This window comes from Melozone crissalis, unplaced genomic scaffold (assembly GCF_028551555.1).
Source record: "Melozone crissalis strain CALT ecotype California unplaced genomic scaffold, PUWL_Pcris_2 ptg000034l_1, whole genome shotgun sequence".
Taxonomy (NCBI): Eukaryota; Metazoa; Chordata; class Aves; order Passeriformes; family Passerellidae; genus Melozone; species Melozone crissalis.
The window spans coordinates 25,950,952-25,969,470 of NW_026535812.1; the positions used below are offsets into that span (position 1 = coordinate 25,950,952).

The 18,519-nt window shown below is 39.5% G+C and overlaps 1 protein-coding gene across 1 annotated transcript in view; it reads left to right on the plus strand.

The window, feature by feature from the left end:
- WWTR1 (WW domain containing transcription regulator 1) overlaps positions 1–18,519 on the plus strand; it is a 41,130-nt gene that overhangs the window by 10,208 nt on the left and 12,403 nt on the right. The window contains exon 2 of the mRNA XM_054282422.1: positions 10,573–10,709. Coding sequence (XP_054138397.1) covers positions 10,573–10,709 — 137 coding nt within the window. The remainder of the gene's footprint in view (positions 1–10,572; positions 10,710–18,519) is intronic.

The following is an 18,519-nucleotide window of genomic DNA, read 5'->3' on the forward strand; positions in this document are numbered from 1 at the left end:
GATTTAATTTCTATGTGACATTTTACATAAACCACAGCTTTTAAAAAAAATTTATTTAATGTTAGCTCCTGAGAGTTTGCAGTTTACAATTGAATTATTTCTTTGAGACATTAGAATAACTATTCCTTTGATAGTGTAATTCTAGATGGCATATGCAAGAGTCTTGACCTGCCAGATCATCTCTGCTAGGCCTAAATAACTCTTGAAAATATTTAAGTTTCACAGCATTATTCCCTTTGAGCACAGCACAGTGTATTCCTGTGACCTGTGCCCATCTTCTCATACCAGTAATCCTCAGGCACGTGTTCCTTGCACCCCATTAGAAATCAGTAAGATGCACCTACATTGCTAAACATCTGATATTTTTACACATTATTCTGAGCTTAAGGGAAGCCTTGCTTGTCAACTTTCAGTCTTAAAAATATTTATTTTCAAATAGACTCTGTTTGATTGGAATATTACTGCAGTGTCAGAAATCACATAAATTCCTTATGTTCAGCTAAATCTCATTTGAAATTCTGGTCTCATTTTTAAATTCTCATGTACAGAGAACCCCAGTGCAGAACTGTCACCCTTCCTAAGCTCAGGCCAACTGTCAGTTTTGAGACATCGTTTCTTTATTTTGGAAATGTTTTGTTGAGAAAAGACTTGGTCTTTTAACCAGCTCCTGCTTTTCGTCTGTTTTTCATGGCAAATGATCACGTTTCCCAACCATTTGCAAACAGTGACTGTCTGGCAGGATTTCCTGGATACACATTAGTTTTGAGATTTGAGTAAAAGGTCAGCTTTCTGAACTCTGGCGATTAGTGTGGTTATTTGTCCTGCCTTTTCTTCCATGGGAACTAATCAGCTCATATGGAAGGTAGAAATAGCGTCCAAGAAAAATTCATCTGCTAGCTAATCACCTCCAGCATGAATCATAATTAAAAAAATAATCCAAGTAGGACATCTCCTGACCTTTGTATACTAAAATTCTGAACAGCTGGAACCAATATGTTTGGAGTCAGAGTTTTGTAAGAAGCTTCTGAAAAAGTTATTCATGACCTGATCCCATTTCTGTCTCTTAGAGTGAGGTACTGAGGCCCTCGCAGCACATCACTCCGAGCCGTGTGAGCAGAGAGAAGTGGGTAACTAGTGCTGACTGTGAAAAGAACCATTTCTTTTAGACCTTTTTTTCAATATTCTAAGCTGATCTTCAAAATTAAGAGGGTAATAAAAACAGATAAACCAACAGATGTTTATAGAAGTTTGTGACCAGTTTTAATTTGTTTCTTGTGACTCCACTGAAAGAAGCGATGGGATTTTTCTTATGTGCATATGCCATGTAGGAGATTGAAGCCATAGAATTTTTTCCATGTTGTGAGGGAACCCTCTAAATGGGCAGTAGGGAACAGTAGAGAAGATGCTAATGTTGATAAAAGACAGGGTTTTATCATTATTTGTGTAGAATCCATCAGACATTTCTTCAGGCCCTGAAAGTGGAGGGTGTGTTTGAGTATCAGCAACCTAATGGATTTTTAATCTTACAGGGAAGAGGAAAGAGCCATGCTCCACATCCCTTAGCTCCAGCAGCTGAGTTTGGCTGATTGCTTTCCTTTTCCTCACCTTCTGAGGACTTACAAAGAAGGCAACATTCTTTTCTACCTTTTGTCTATTTAAGAATTATGTGTCTCCTGAATCTTCTGTTTTCCTTGCTGTATTCTCAGTAGTGATTAAATGGCCCAAATGGAGGAAGTAAGATAAGTCCTGATGCATTCAAGGTCATGATTGTCTCAGCATTCAGTTAAGTGAAGCAGATTTTTTCCTATTGAATTTATTTTGCAGAGGAAATGCGAGAGGCATCCTGATAGCTGCTTTCTCTGCCCGTGGTGTCTGGAGCCTTTTTTCTGCTCTAGGAATGAGCTCTGAAGGTTTTGGATGTGCAGGGTTGGGCTGGAGGGGAGCAGGAGGCAGCTGTGCAGGTTGTTTAATAGATGGGTGTCAGGATGTCACCAGGGCCACTGAGGGGAAGCTTTTCCAGACCTTGCAGAAAGGCCTGGGCACAACAACTCCATCAACAATCATGTGTGCATGTCCTTGTGTACATACTGCACATGGAAAAGAAATCTGTAGTGTTTATTTAATTTGAACACGTGGGTTTGAAACAATGGTTCTTATGATTCTGTGATTAATCTGCATCATATAACACTTAAAAGGATAGCAGGGACCAAGAACCACAAATTGTGGCTGGATGGAAATAGAAGTGTTGTGAATCATGAGCAAGTGAATAAAACCTCAGTGTTTACAGGTACCAGTCACAAAGTTGTTCCTGATGATATTTCATTAACAAATTATTTTCTGTAATACTGAGAGATTTGAGCGGCTTGGTATTTTAAATAATTCTATCTACCTCATAACCACTATTGAGGCAGATGAATATAGACCCAAAATAATTTTATTCATCTAAATAGTTATGTCAGTGATATACTGAATTAAATTTGTTGCCTGATCAATATGTTTAGTTGGTTATGTATAGTTGGTTATGTTTTGCATTTGCTCTTTGGCAGACCAAAGTCTTATTTGCAAGATATAAATCTTGGTCTGAAGAGTTAGGGATTTGGGTCGTGGAAGGAAAAAAAAAATAAATTAGTATCTAGTTTGGCTCTGCATGTCTGTTGTGCTGTAGCTACTGGCATTCATATAAAATATAAGTATTGCTGTCTGTGAAGTTGAGTGAACAGAAGTTATTTTGGCCTTTTTGGAGCTTAATAAATGTACTGACCTGAAAGCTGAGGTTGTGAGAATGATCTCTGACTGAGAGCTGCAGTACCAGGAACTGCTTTGCACAAATTGTGTATTTTGAGCCAGTGTTCAGTTTCTAGTGATGGAGGATTGTCTGTTTGGCAAAGGTATTCCTCAAACCAGTCTGTGTTATTGTTTGGAAATCCTGACCAAGCAGTTCAGGAGCTTGTCATAGGAAAAAGTTGGAACAACTGCTGTGCATTTGTGGAAAGAAGCTCTAGAGACTGCGGTAACAGCATTTTGTTTTCTTTTGAAGAAATGCTGTTCTCTGTGTGATTTCAAAATCCGAAGGTAGGCAGGATTGCAGATGGGCCAACTTACAGAGTAGAAAATAGGTTTTTTTCTGCAACAAAAACCTTTTACAGACGTGCACTTGAATATATTGCAATGATCTGAAGCTCTTAGCACGTAATTATTCAAATTACAAAGGAAAACCAGTGCATAGTTGTTAGTTAAATAGCAAAATAGAGTCTTATTGGTATTATGAAAATTAATTCAACCCTCTAAATTCTCTGATTAAAAAGGCACCAGTACTAGAAAAAACCCTCTTTTAAATTTTTTTATTTTTTAGTGAATTTAATTTTTTTATGTTAATGAACATGCCAAAATGCACAATTAACAGAAACATTAACATTGATTTTCTGACACACCCAGAAACCAAAACCTGAAATAAAAACTTTGATTACAGAGGAAAATTCTGAGACTAAATTCTGTGGAGTCATGCATTTCTCTGCCTCTGGCCAGTGCAGTAGAATATAACGTTAGGTATTTTTTCTGTAACTTCAAAGGTATTTTGTGTCCTGTTTTGCTCTGGGTTGTTTTTCTATCCTACATCTTTTCTTGCCTGGGGAAGATTTTCAATGTGTCCTTTTAAGGGCACTGCGTAGTTGAAGGGAGAGTTCTTGTTTTTGCATTCATTTCTACTAGAATGCAGAATATGTTAAAGTAATAACAGTTTGTCTAGAAATGCCACCTTGGTAGTCAAGGAGTGTTTATTAGGTTGGGCCACTTCTCCCATTCTTGTTACAAGACAGCACCAATTTATGTTTTATGTACGCAAACCCTGATTGTTCATAAATATGGTCCCTTTTGACATGGATTTTATACTGGTAAAGTGAGACATTCACAGCAAGACCTGGTGGTAGCCCTCTAGCTCAAGTAGAGGACAGATAGAACCTTTCATTTTATAACCTGTTCAACAATTTCGGAAACTGCACACATCTGAAAATGTCATGTATAGCTCACAAAAGAACGCTTTGTCTTCAAATTGCTACCTATTCCCCTAAATAAAATAAACAAGGTTTTAATAAAATCATAATATTTCTCTTTAAATATAAGTTGCTACAGGCACTCATCACGTAAACAAATGCATTAATGCTATTATATACTGTATACTTTAAAAAACCCTAAGAATGTTCTATATAATAGCTTCATTCAATACCTTTTTTTTCATTCTCTCAAGAATTGGGATTTCATCCAAATTCTAAAGGTTAAGTTGTCAATAGAACTCAAAGGGTGTTTTGTTTCCATTTGTATAACTAGTTTAATGTTTTTTAAGGCCTCCATGTACACCAACAATGGAATCAGTCAGTTACAGGGGAGCTTAGCAGGACATTCTCGAAGTTCTCTTCACAGCAAATTATGCTGAAACTAATTTAGGAAAAGAGCAACTCTCTTCACTGAAGGAGTTACTTAGCATAGTGTAATAAATATTCAAATACAGATGTAATGTTCCAGCTTCAAGATCAGAGATGAGGATGAATACGCAACAGGAGAACAAAGTCCATGGTTCAATCAGTTTAATAATTACATTGGAGCTCCTTGTTAAAGCTTCATGTAATTTTCATGAAACATTACTGCTGTCTAAAAAGCAAGTGCCATGAATTGGATTAGCTCAAACTTGTGAGCTGGAGTGCTGCAGAGCATCACTTGAGCTCCCACAGTAACAAGTGGCCGAACTATTGAGTGTTATTAATTTCTGCACTCTGAAGGAAAGTAATTGAGAAATACTGGATTTTATATTTGTGTGCTTTTAGTGATGTAAGGAATGATATATTCTCATTCTTCCCAACTGTTGAACAGCAGAAATGGAATCAGGAGCATGCATCTCTAAGCTCTTCCACCTAATAGCTATTTTAGTTTCGCATGAATATACTGGGTACGTGATTTTTGCAAAATATTATTAACATTTTGGCTTTGAATAAGGCAAAATTTTGTCCATTCCTTATTAACAGTGAATAATGTTGGCATATAATTAAGTTGCTGAGGCAGCTGTTTGGGCTGAGCCTTGGTGGTTTTGAGGTGTCTGTGGGGGCATCTTGAGTGCTTTGCAGCAGCTGTGGACACACTGGGTGCACCAGGGCACTCTGAAGTGCCAGCAGGTGCCTTGGGAGTGCCCCAAGAATAGGCAAAATTCTTCTTTTTCAGAGGGAAGTTCTTCATAATAAAACCTTAGTACAGCATGTGACTTCTGATTTTGGTGTAAAATGAAAATACTGCTGTAGATTTTTGTTAATCTCTCCCACTTTTCCCTTCTCTGTCAAAAATCACAAGAGCAGAGCTGACTGTGAGATTGGCTGACACTGTCCCAGCCATTTCACAGCTGATGCTGTCCTGGCTAAAGGGTACTGCTGAGAGCAGTGTCCTCCTCTTTTCAAATGTTTTTCTCCATTTTCTTCACATGGGGCTGCAGGCTCAGGCAGATCAGTCTGTTGATGTATCTGAAACAACCAGCAGGATTTTGAACATAAAAGCAATACGTATTTTGTAGGTTCAGGGGCTAGATGTTTCAAAGTACTCCCTGAAAGTGCTGAATACTGTTAAATATCTTGTACCCCTGATCTGTAGAATGGGGATAGCCTTGCAAAACCTAATGAAGTTCCACTGTGATGATTTTCTCATTATCTTTTTATTACACTTGTCACTAGAGCAGAGTTTGAAAATTTGGCAGTAGGTTTGGGATGAAGTTAGTTTAAGAAAATACTTCATAGTGCATCAGAAACAGAGCCTTTGAATAGTGAAATGCACTTACTGAGTAAGACAGGTGCTCTCCAGAAAAAGCGTGTGATTAGATAAGTAACTGTGGTATTACAGTGCATGACTGCAAGGCAGTGAAGAGATGCTAGCACTGAGTTAGCTGTGTTCATTGTGCTAAACTTTCCACGTCACATTTTTTGGGTAATGTGAATATAATCTGAAAAAAAGTCTGAGACAAGTGGCAACCTAACGACATTGATGCTTTGTCTGCACAGTCTGGCATGCAAACTGTTGATGCCAACCAGGAATTTTCTCCAAACGTTTTCTGTGTGGGCTCATGCCAGCGTGAAGCTCATTGTCTTTAGCAGGATGTGATTCAGATCATAATTTAACTCAGTCCCATTTCCACTTAAGTTTGAATTTAAAAGAGCTGTAAACAAGTTACAAGCCATAAAAATCGGGCTGACCTACTGAAATTGTAGGATTTTCAAGCGCTTGTAGGAGAAGTGACTGTCTCTTCCGTGTTTGAAGGTAGCTCCTACATCACAGGCATGGCTGCAGTCTGCCTAAAGAGTTAAAGTTATCAAATGTACAGGTGCATGAGTGACATTAGGTCATGGTGCTGTACTTTCCATGAAGTCTTTTCATGTTGTAATGAGAGCAGAGCTTCACTCTTGAAATTTTCCAGTCTATGGTGAGAGAAGGGGGAAAGCAGCGTGGCAGAGGGAGGCATCTAAGGACAGAACACTGTATTCTCATGCAGTTGTTGGACCACGTCCTGCCTTTCCCAGCAAGGGGCATTCGTTCACAAATTGTCTTTCAATATCCAGGAAAACACATAGCATATGTGCAGGTGTTTTTATAAGAGGTAATCTAAAATGTTTCTCACCTACTGATTTCTAGTGAACGGTAAATGCCTCCTGCTTTTGGATGAGAAGGATGGCAGTAACACAAGCGCATGCCCAGGTCTGCAGAGCTGGCAGTGCTGGCACAGGGTGACCTTGGTGGGACAGTGCTGAGGGGGACAGGCTGTGTCTGCTCTGGCCACAGCTGCTGTGGCACCCCCAGCCCGTCCTCCCACCAGTCCCAACAGCTGCCATGAGCTGCTGTGAAGTACCACCTAATTATAGCATTTTCTTGATCCTCTTGATCCCCTTCCGAGATTCCTGGTCCTACCCTTGGCCAAACTCGCCCCCCAAAGGCAAGGGCCCGTGAGGGTGTGACAGTGGCACCCCTGCTCTGCCATCCTTGGGGAGGAGGTGTTCCCTGGTGAGCAGTGGCTCTGGAGGTCTCTAAATGTCCCAATAAGTGTAACTGGTAAGCATTTAGGCTAGTTTCAGAGTGCAGTGTCAGGTATGCTCACAAATTCCATTAGTTCCTGGGGGAACTGGACGTGTGCACATAGGGTAATTGTTTCTAAAGCTAAAAATCATTCCCATTCACATCTTGCATTTTCCTTACCTGTGACGGTAAGAAATAAAAGATCACATAGAAAAGAATACTAGAGGTAAGTTTTTTAAGAAGTAGATGGTACTAGACTTTTACAGATGCCCAATATTCTGTGAGTTTGTACACAGCTCCCCTTTGGCTGCTGCATCCTGCATGGTGGTGATTACTGGAATAGTGTGGGGCTTTGGCCCTGGTTGTAGTTTCACCAGAAATTGCATTGCAGTGCCCTGAGCAAGCTCAGACAATAGACTCAAATGTTGTGTCCCTGAGGTAATTTTCTTAAATTTAAAAAACTTCCCGTCTGTATAAAGGCGTATCTTCCACATCACGCAGTGTCAGAGCAGTGGGAATGGCCTCTGCCTTCCAATACCCTTTCTTTGTGCGCTGTTTTTGCTGACAGGGAGCAGAGGGACAAAGAGGAGGTTGGGCAATGCCGCGGCTGTGCTGCAGGAGATGCACACAGATTTCCCAAGGTTTGCTTTGGGTGGCTGGAGGGGCTCCAGGGCAGGGTGAGCAGCGTGTCCCTGCAGGGCTCTGGGGCTGTGCTGGGGTGAGTCACTGCTTCCCACTCAGCAGCGCTTCGCTCTGATGGGGCTCCCTCGCACAACCCTCGCTCAGTCCCCGTGTTTAAGCCCTGGTAAAGAACCGCAAAAAAGCTCCACGCTGTTGGTCCAACTCCATGTTTGTGTTACTTCAGGGGATAGTGCACTTACAGAATAATCGGTTTGTCTTTCTCAGCTCCCCTGCAACCTTTTTAGATAAGTTGCTCTGAATTTCCTAATACCAGAAAAAACAAAACAAAACAAAAAAATCACGAAAGAAAGGTCTGAAAACAGAGCCCACTGAGATGCATTGGTTGTTGGAGTGCACAGAAGCAGAAAGAGAATTGGTGTCCCTGGTGCTGCTGCTTGCTGATTCAAACTCACTGAGATGTCTTGGCAAGGCTGCAGTGGAAGTCAGGGATTATTAGAGCCTTGCAGTTACAGAATGCAGGACAAAGCAGCAACACAAATTCAGAGGAACGCTGACATTTCAAAGCAGGAGACTGACACCCAAACAGGAGGCATTTAACAAAGGGCTAAGGTGCAACAGGTGGAACAGAATCCTGGAGTAAAATACTCAGCTGTTTACATCTGAGCTTTGGTTTAATTTTTCTTTAATGAGGGTCGACTGTTGGGATACAGTTTTGTTGTATTGGAGCCCTGCAGAACTTTATGGGTGGGAATGCCATGATCTGAGCAGGCTGGAGAAGCTGTTATGGTGGCATGTTCTCTGTCCTATTTGTCAGATTCTTGTGTGTCTCATTTGAGGTTTTTTTATCATTGAGTTTGTAAATATTTAACTTTCCCTGATTTTATTGGAACATGTAAAATTCTTGTTTGCATACAGTCAGTCTCATCAGTCTCACTCGTGATGCAGAAACAGAAGGTAAAATGGGCATCTCTGCTTTTCTGTTCTGCTTGTTTATGAATGAAGACCTTGTTGAAAAATGGCCAGCTCTGATATTAGGATTTATAATAATAAGAGATGCAAAAATTGCTTATGAAAAACTTGAAAGTGAGAACTTTAGTATGGATTTTGAGGCTGCCTCGTCATGTGTTGGAATATGCCTCAAATAAGAATCTTATAAAAGTTATAGAAGTAAGTCGTAGAAGTTCTTTAATTATCTACATAGTTCTATTTCAATATTAGAGATGAGGCAAGATATTGTTAAAGTTTGAGGCTCTGTGACTTCATGCACTGTATGCAAGAATTCTTATACTTGAAATATAAGAGTAAAGAGAATAAAAGCTAAATTAAAATAAAAATTTACAGTGATGGGAGAATAAATTTTAATTTATTAAATGTTTTAATCCCAGAGAGAAGCAATGGTGAGTGGTTTCATTGTGAATAATAACAAATACTCTAGAAGCTCTGAAGAAAGGAACTGACTCAGCAGTTTGAAGCTGAGTAACAATCATGTAAAAGTGTGATCTTCCATTTGAGAACTGTACATTAAATGCAAAATATTAAAAGAAAAAAATGGCTACAGACTGCATAAAGATGTCACATTTTTCTATTCTTTAAAAAATGGTCTAGGTTCTTTTCTTTTTTGACTTCCTGTAATTCACACTATTTTTGGTAATACCCAAGATGTGCATCTCAATATAGACTGAAACTTGGTTGTGGAATTGTTCTGGTGATGAGCTGGGTGTGGAGTGGTGACCGCAGTGGTGGCTGTGCCACTGGGCTCTGCAAAAGCAATGATAAGTGTAAGATGGAGCTCAGCAAAAATTTTAGGCTGATCTTTTATGAAAATTGAGTCAAAATGGTTTTCCAGACACAGAATGTTTAAATTTTTATGCCTCTTGATGTGTTCTTCTTAAAGACTTACCTGTTTGTGGCAAAAGAGCTGACAGAGGAGAGCCCACTGCAGTGCAGACAGAACCTGGTTAGCTGGCTGGGCTTGAAGCCAGGCAATCCCCTGATAGATAGGAGACTGTTGATTGCTTCAACACACTTCCTTCTTCTTTTCTTGTTTCAAATAGAATTACACGCTCATTCTGAAAATGCTTGTCCTGTTAAGTTTCTTACAAAACAGATGCATTTCAGTGTAAACTTTCAGTTGCAACAAAACCATAGTTGTTTTACCGCTGAATTCTGTGGCCAAAAATGTTTTGCAGGGATCATTGTAACTGTTACTTCACTGTGAAATTTATGTGGATTTGTGCATGACTCCACTGTTTTCGGGAGAATGCATGTCTATGAGAGTTTGCATACTGAAATGGTAGGTATGTTGTTAACTACATTGCAATAAAAACTCTTAGTGCCTTTACAGAGAAATTGGTGATTACGCATAAAGCTGTCATAAAGCTGTAATCTGCCTGCTTTGGTAGTGGGAATATTTGCTGGTATTCTTAGAGACATAGTTTTCATAATGTGGAAAGCAAGAAAGCAGTTGGATTTGGCAAGACAAATACTTGTCTCTTCAATATTCAGGAAAATTACCGTTGCTGAGTGAAGAATGGCCATACATTGTGTATTTAGAAAAAGACTGGTAGGACAAGAGTAAACAACTTTCAGACAATTAAATAATCTGAAGATTAGTGTGTATTACAAATTTTCAGTACAACAATAGAATTTTTCAATTGTTCAAGTAAAAGAAATTATTCAGCAGTAGAGCAAAAAGAAATTAGAACAGCAGGGGCAGAAGATCAGAAGAAAAAGTGAGCAAGCAGATGATAGATAATTTCAAGTGGGTGAGGGTGAGATGACAAGGGCAGATGTGGAATAAGAAAACCAAATAGGGTTTTCATGACCTTATGCTTAACTGTCTAAATTATATAGGAGATATTTTATGTTAAGCTTGTGTCTTTTCTTTCTCAGTCATATAGAAAAAATTACAACATGGCAAGATCCTCGAAAGCCGATGAACCAGCCGCTGAATCACGTTGGCCACCATCCTGCAGCCACGTCCACGCCGGCACCGCAGAGGAGCATGGCAATGTCTCAGCCAAATCTCAGTGAGTACTGGGTGGCATCGCTCTGGTGAAAACACAAAAGAGATACGAGAGACACCTTCTGATTTGTTTGTCAAAGTAACTTTTGCTTCAAGGAGGTAGCTCTGATTCTGCTGTCAGACCTAACAGTATGTTCTCCCCTTAATTTACTTAATTTTCCCCCCTGTAGAGTTGGCAGCAAGTGAATTTGTACTGTTTGAGGTGACGTTCTAACATCTTGTGATCTATTTTAGAGCCTCCGTGGCTTTTTGGCATAGTGCTAGACATAGAAAAATAAATTCTGTCTGTGCTTTCCTGTTCTGAGGTGGTATAAAACCCCCACAAGCCCTCCCTCTCATGTCCAGGCAGTTGGAGACCTTGTGCACTGCTAGTCCCACGTTTCTTCAGGTCAGAAGGAGTAGCTGGTTTGCTTGTCAGTTTGTTTATGATGTTGGGGCTTTTGCATAGTGGGGTTCTGCACTGTAAGCAACTTGCAAACTACTAAAAAGTCTTTGCAGTATGAGTTACCCACAAAATTCTTGTAACTGGTGTGGTTCCCTTGCTGTTTCTGTTTAGCACTTCAAGTGTAAATTTAATCGTCAACTTACATAAATCTGATATTGCCAGATTTAAGCCTTAGTGAAAATAAAGGCATTAAAACTCAAAAATTTTAAAGAAAATTCGTAAATGGAAGAAAACATTTTCACGTATGATTGAGAATTACAAATAATCCCTAATATTTCAATTCTGGAGTTTAACTTTTCTACTGCTCAAGAAGATGAGCTTACAGGCTCAAGATATCAAAAAGGGAGACTTTAAAACACATAGCAGTTTCTTGTTCTGGTTAATTTTTGGTAAGTTGATCTCATGATTTCTTGATTGTCCACTTGCAGCGTGGTTCATGAGTGCTGTCTCTTCACATGACAAGAAATCGCTGAACATTTGTCTGCTAACGATCACCAATAGAAGTAGTGCAATATTTACTTTGGTCTTAAATTTATAAGAAACACCTAGGACCTCTGAGGTAATTAGCTTCAGTTCTTTTCTCTACCTTTGTCTCATCAACTGCTTTGCTTGCATATATGCAGTGAGAGTTGGTTGCATTACAAGATTCAGTGGGCAGCAGCAAACCATAGTGTGAGAGTGATATCTGCAGAAGAAATTTCAAAAACATCTGAAAGGTTGGGGTGTCTGCGGAGTGTGGTGGCACATGGTGAAGCCAACAATTGTTCTGCTGTGGCTTCCGACCACAGCTGTGTGTGGGTCAGGCTGTTTATAGCAGGGCTGGAATGGCTGAAAGGTGAGAATGGGACAGCAGGGCTTTTGTTCATACCAGCTCCTCCACTTATGTTAGCATCTGTTGCATTGTCCCTAGTTAAAAAACAGCAGTACCCTAAATCAGGACAGTGTACAGAACATTTTCCCCCTCAGTTTATTAGTGGAAGTGAATGAAGGCCAAATCCTGGACTAAAACACATGTTTGCTGAATTTTAGAGGAGGATCTTTCTTGAGATTCAAAGGATTAGAAATAAAAGTCCATACCTAATGAAAAGTCTGTTCCTGAAGATATTTCATGTGCCCAATAAGGGTATTTCCACAGACTTCAAAATCTGTCCCATTAAATACAGTCTGTATTTCATTCAGTACCCTTCATATATATATATATTTATATATATATATATGTAAAATATGAGGTTCTACTTTTTGTGTAGGTTTATATGCAGTTCTTGGCGTAGTGGTTCAGATGTGTGATTGAATTTCCCACTAGAAATAGTATGTAAAAATCTGCTCAGTGTACATATTTATTTTGTCTGGAAAACATTCCATCAATATGTCTTGGTGAGCTTTTTCTCATTTTGATGGTTTTCAAAGGCACACTAAATGTGACACTATTTTACTAAAAAATATATCTTGCAAGATTTAATCTAGAAACTGTGTATATGCATGTGAATACACACAGAGGAATTACACAGAAAGATTGCAGTAATCTGCAGAGAGCGCTGCAGCCCCTGAATACTTGACATGGCAGTTTAAAATCCCTGTGACTGTTGTTTCCAGTGCTGCAGCAGAATGCCTCTGTTTTTAAATGGCCATGGCCAAAAGGCAGGGCCTGTGTGCTGCACAAATGAAGTCTGTGCCTCTGTCTTCTCTGTCTTTTGCCTTAGTGCTTTTTTTTTCTTTTTTTTTTTTTTTTTTTTTTGTATTGTAGGAACTAAAAGTTTTTCTTTTGAAGATGTGCCACCTAAAAGAAAAATATTTAAGTATTTCAGGTCCGCACACTGGTCTGCACTTCCAATTGCTAACACATGTGTTTTCCTTGTACTTCTTATGAAGAGGAGGAAAATATGTTTTGTTTTGTAAAGCTTGTTGCTTTGGTTTATAAACTTCTTTCAGCAATATTTGCTGGGAATTGTACAAAGGCACTTACAAACATTTTATCAAAGCACAGAGTGGGACTAAGTGATACCAAATCATAGTATGCCTGTGTTGGAGGCATACAAAAGCATATAGTGAAAGTTGGTTGAGGTTAGTAGTCATACTACAAAAAATCTGCTGTATTTTTCTAGCTTTTCTCTTACTATGGTTTTATGTTGCTTATTTATGAGCTGTAAGTGTACACTTCATTAGCATTAGTTTTCACACTAACATTTAAAGCGCTGCCTTTTAAATGTTATAGAACAAAGGCATCACGTGTGTTTTCCCTTGATGCATCTTGTTGAATTTACAGGAAAGTAATATATGCTAGGCAGGTTTCTGTGCTCATTTAAACACCGTGGCTAAATTCAGTGACATTTCATGAATGAAAAGGAATATTTGTCACACAGATTGAAAACATGTTCTTGTGGGTTAGCATATATTTAGACTTATTCATTTTACCATAATTGTTGTGCTAAGATGATTTGTATATGTATATTTGTAGATGTAAGGAAAGCACAGCATTAATAGGAATGTTTTCAGTGTGTGTTTTGTTGTTGGAAGCAAACGGCAAGTGATCAGTGTCAGACTAAAGACAAGCAGAAAAAGTGTATTTCTTGCATCTTCAGAAACTTCATTTACCGTGATGCCAATTGTGCAGAGATCCTGATTTTCTGTCCCTTCTGAAACAGAGTCTTTTCCAGCTGATTGAGGAGGTATTGCCTATCTCTTGCCAATCAGTTAATGCAGTAGAACCAAGGGCCTTGTGGAAGTGGAGGTCACTCTAAACCTTTGTTGTGGCTGCCAGGCTGAGGTCCCTGAGCAAGGAGAGCGATGTCCCCTGTGCCTGTGAGGGGCGAGGGCGGCTGCATTCCCCCAGGTGGGGTCACCCTGCTGCCCCAGCCTGAGCCCCTGCTGCCTTCATGGCATTCCCTGCTCTCCAGAGATGCTGCAGGGTGACTTTCCACCACATGTACCAACATTTAGAGGAAAAAATAGGTCCTTACAGGAGCTTCTTTTGCAAGATTTTTTTAATTAAATGCTACTTGTTTTGTAGTCTTTCTCTATTCTACATTAAGCAACACTCAAAACCATTGTTATTTCCATCCTTCTCCCTTCAAAGTGTTTTAAACAGATTTCTTTTGTGATTGTACTCTTCATTCAGTGTGTAAACACAATCTGGTCTTCATTTAAATATTTTCCAAATTTAACAATTTGCAACTTATTTTTCCGTAAAATAATGAACCCCTCTAATAGTATTTACATTTTCTGCATGAGTTAGCTTGCATTTATATGTGAGTTCCTTAAAAAGCTCATACAAAAAGAACATCCTATCTGCAAAAAACCTCAGAAGACTTCTTGCCCACCCTGTGGCACAGCTGGGTGTGGGATTTGGGCCTTGGAGCAAATAGCAGTGGCAGGCTGCAAGGCACAGTTACTCTGCGTCCCGTGTGAGCGACAGAAATGTGTGTTAAGGGGTGCCCAGGGTTTGCTGGTTTGAGAGATCTGGGCACTGCCACTTTGTGAAAGGCCTCTGAGTTTGTTTGGGTGTGGATAGGGGGATTTCAGTTTATCTAGCCGTGGTTAAAAGTGGTGTTTGGTCTAACTCAAGCTGCCAAGGCCCAGCCAGGTGGGGTGTCCCTGATGCTCCCTACGGCCACCACTGTCCCCTTTGCCTTTCCTCACAGTGGCCACTCCTGCAGCAGCAATTACAGACAGGTGTGCCTGGTTTTACTCCTTCTGGTACAAAAGAGAACCTGTGTGATTCATTAGACTGTGCACAGAGATGGGATTGATGGGCAGAAAGGGTTTTAAATGCTGTAGTTACTGATGACCTGGCTGTCAGGGAGGGAGCTCAGGAGCAAGCCGTGTTCGTGTGGATCTTCTGCTTAGAGCTGAGCCATCTTCTGTTACCCTCTCTGTTTTCTCCCTTGCAACGTCTTGTTTTCCAGGTGAGTTTGTACCAGATGGTCTTTCAAGGTCCCTGTTGACTGAGGCTGTTCTGCAGTGATGGTTGATGTATAGTATCTGTTGGCCCAGATAAGGCTGCCTTCAGAAAATGTACCTGGATCACTCTTAATTCTGTACACTGACATAGCAACTTATAAATATGTATTCTCTTAGGTTCTGCCAGAATTAATTCATTAATATGCACATTTACAGGGAAAAAAATCATAAATAGTGTTACAGTTCCTGACATTTTCAGTGTTCCTGTACTCTATATCTGGGGTAAATTGTATTACTTTGTCTCTGTGCTACTGGTTTATCAGCTGTCTGCTAGTCACATCCTCAAGAAGATTTGATAAGAACCCCATTAGTGGACTCATTCAGGTGTACTGAATGCAGGGACAGTTGCTGGGTGATCAGTATTAATGCTGTGAGCTCACAGAGGTGGAGATGCCTGTTCTGAGGGAAGGCCTTCTTTCCTGGCTGAGTTTCCACACACGGCTGAGGCCTTGCACAAGTTGTGGTTGTGTCCATCGTGGAATAGCTTAGCTGGGAAAGGGCCTTGCAAGGGCTCCAACCCAGCCTCTGCTGAAAGCAGGGTCAGTGGTGGGACCAGAGCAGAAGCTTGGGACTTTGTGCACACAGGTGTAGAAATCCTTTGGGACAGAGGAGAAGGTCCTGGTGCAGTTCTCACATGTTCCTCAGGAAGGAGACTGGCACCATGAAGAAAATTCTGTCATCAGCACTGAGTGGAGCAGTGTCAGAACACGTCCCACACCCACACCCACGCACGCACACACTCAGGAATGGAGAAGAATTTCTGGCAGAGGGAGAAGGGTGCCACGTGTACTTTAGTTTATTCTTGACATCTCCGTTTTCACCTGAGCAGATTATGTGTAAATACTGACTATAAGGAAAATAACGTGACTCATCTCTGGTGGAAGCTGGTAATATTTATCTTAATTTTATAAATCAACCAGTTCAGGCAGAAGACAGTGGAAAACCTGATGTTAATTTGTTTTGGGTCATTGTATGCATTGATCCTGAGAATTCAACCACATTTACTTCTTGTATCAAACTCCAGGTGAAGAACTATTTAATTTTTGGCTCTCCTTTCTGAGGAAGAGAGCCTTACCCTCAGAATGTACTCTGTCAAGATCCACAAGCAGGTGTGACCCAAGTGATACAAGCAGGATGACTTTCACTATTAATTCACTGGTTCTCTAAGATATAGGACATTGGGTATTACAGATTAGAATTTTTTATTGTGAAGAGCCTCTGATGCTTGTTGTTTAATAGAAAATCATCCATGAATCTAAGAAATTTATCTTTCAGCTGTATTGGTAATGATATTTCAAATGGGTCTGGACAACTGGGAGTTACAGCACTTTGCCTCTGCTTTCAATTTTTTTAACCAGCCAGGAAATCCAACCAATAAAACAATGCCAAAATCCTGTCTAGGAACAATAAACACATGAACCAAAGTTTCCATATCCTGCCATGATAAAAGAGGCGTAGCTACTATTGTTTAGGGATGATAAAAGGCAGTTTTGGTAACTATGTCAAAGAAGTCTCTGGAGATAAGAACACAGAAACTCCCAAAGTGTTCAAAACCAAATTATATGTATTTTAGTGTTCCCTAATGTCCATGAAGAGTGTTCACTAATGTCCAGGATTTTTCAAGTCTTGGTTTGCCTTGGCTAGAAATGTGTGACACTGAGAGGAATATGTTTTTCCCTCTCTGTAGTCCATACCCTCATACCACCTGCGTGGTGGAAAGGCTTTCTGCTCCAGATCATTTTTAATTACTGGATATCCTGAAAGAAGCAAACAATTCATTTGTGGTCAGTGTGAATGATCTTGGCACCTGCTTCTGATGATTACTTTCTGAGACCTGAAAGTATTATAGAGGACTTGCACGTTCATCTGTGGGAATGAGTGTTTTGTGATGCAGCTCTCAAAAGAATGAGGCGATTTTGGTAGTTTGCAATTAAAATCTCTAACAAGTGATTTCTCAGATCTCAAATGGAGTAGTTTATTTATGTTTAAGGACAGTGGTTAAGAGGTCCAGAGTCTAATAGGAAGTAACTTCAGTATCAGGTAAATTAAATCAAAGTAAATCAGGTAAATTAAATCAAACCTTTAAACCAGCAACTGACCATCTAGTAAATCTGAAATGCTAAAGGTTGATGTGTTCAAGTGAGAGATTGGCATTTTTTGAAATTCTAGTAATTTTTAATTTTGACACAAAGAAGCTCCTGTTGCTGTAAGCATTTCCCCTCAAGGGTAGTAATCCAAACAAGTACCAGTGCAAGAGTGGAGGGTCATTTCCATAGTTTCAAAGGAAATGAAATGTAAAAGCTGAAGACTGCATGAAGCAAAAGTAAAAATAATTTATTAAATATTAAATCTAACAGTCATCAGTAATTAATCATTAGCATTAAAGCTGTCTGTCCACTCAAGCAGCTCCCATCATCGCTTTTTGTTAGTGATTCATTGTTAAAAGTGCTTGCAGAGTAAATCTCCAATCTTTTAAATAACTTCCTGCTAAATCATAGCTTTGATGTTGCACCTGCACGTTGTTTGTATTGATTTTTTAAATCTTAAATCATTGAAGATGGGAAAGATTAGTTAAATGTGGATGTCACAGGCCTTAACAGTTGAAAACTATGAGAAATTTCTATATAGCTATTTTCAGCTCAGAAGTCTGAATAAAGGAGTTTCTGTGCACTGGGATAGTGCAACTTTTTGCTTTAATACTTTACAGATTTTTGGAACAAAATGCACCAGAAATGAAAAGCAGCATTTTTTGCTGACCTTGTTAGAAGGCTAATGCTTCTTTCTGGGAAATAAATGAAACAAGCAGTTCTTTGTTGGCTGAAGTGGAGTGAGAAAAGGAGGGGAGCCCAGTCTTTTTTTCTTTACAGCGTCACAACTAACTCAGAACTGTAGTATGGCTGGTTTTTCAGTTTTTGGGGGTTTTTTTTAACCTTTGTAGACATTTGTTTTTCATCAGACTGTGTTGCATGAGACCTGGCTTTGGCTAGTTCATCTGAATTTGGGTCTGGGCTGCCTATGAACAGAGCAGAAAGACCCACAGTTGCACTTCTGACTTAAATAATAAAAATGTCATTATGTTAATAATAAAAATGTCATTATGTTAATAATAAAAGTAGGTGCAATCAGTTCAATGCATATGTCAAAAATGATTGACATTTGCATGTTTTGGCTTCTGCAACTTGCATGTCTCTGCCCACAAAATAATCCTTGCCTAGTATATATCCAGTAAAGTCATCCACAGAAAGGTCTCCTACGATGTCAGAAAACCTAATTCACTAGGATATCACTATTAAAGGCAAACAAAAGCAATAAAAGTATTCTTTTATTTTTCTTCTAACTGGAAAAAGAAAACCACATAGGTCTAACTTGATGTAAACAAAATAATTGCAATTTCATGAACTGCAATGGAACT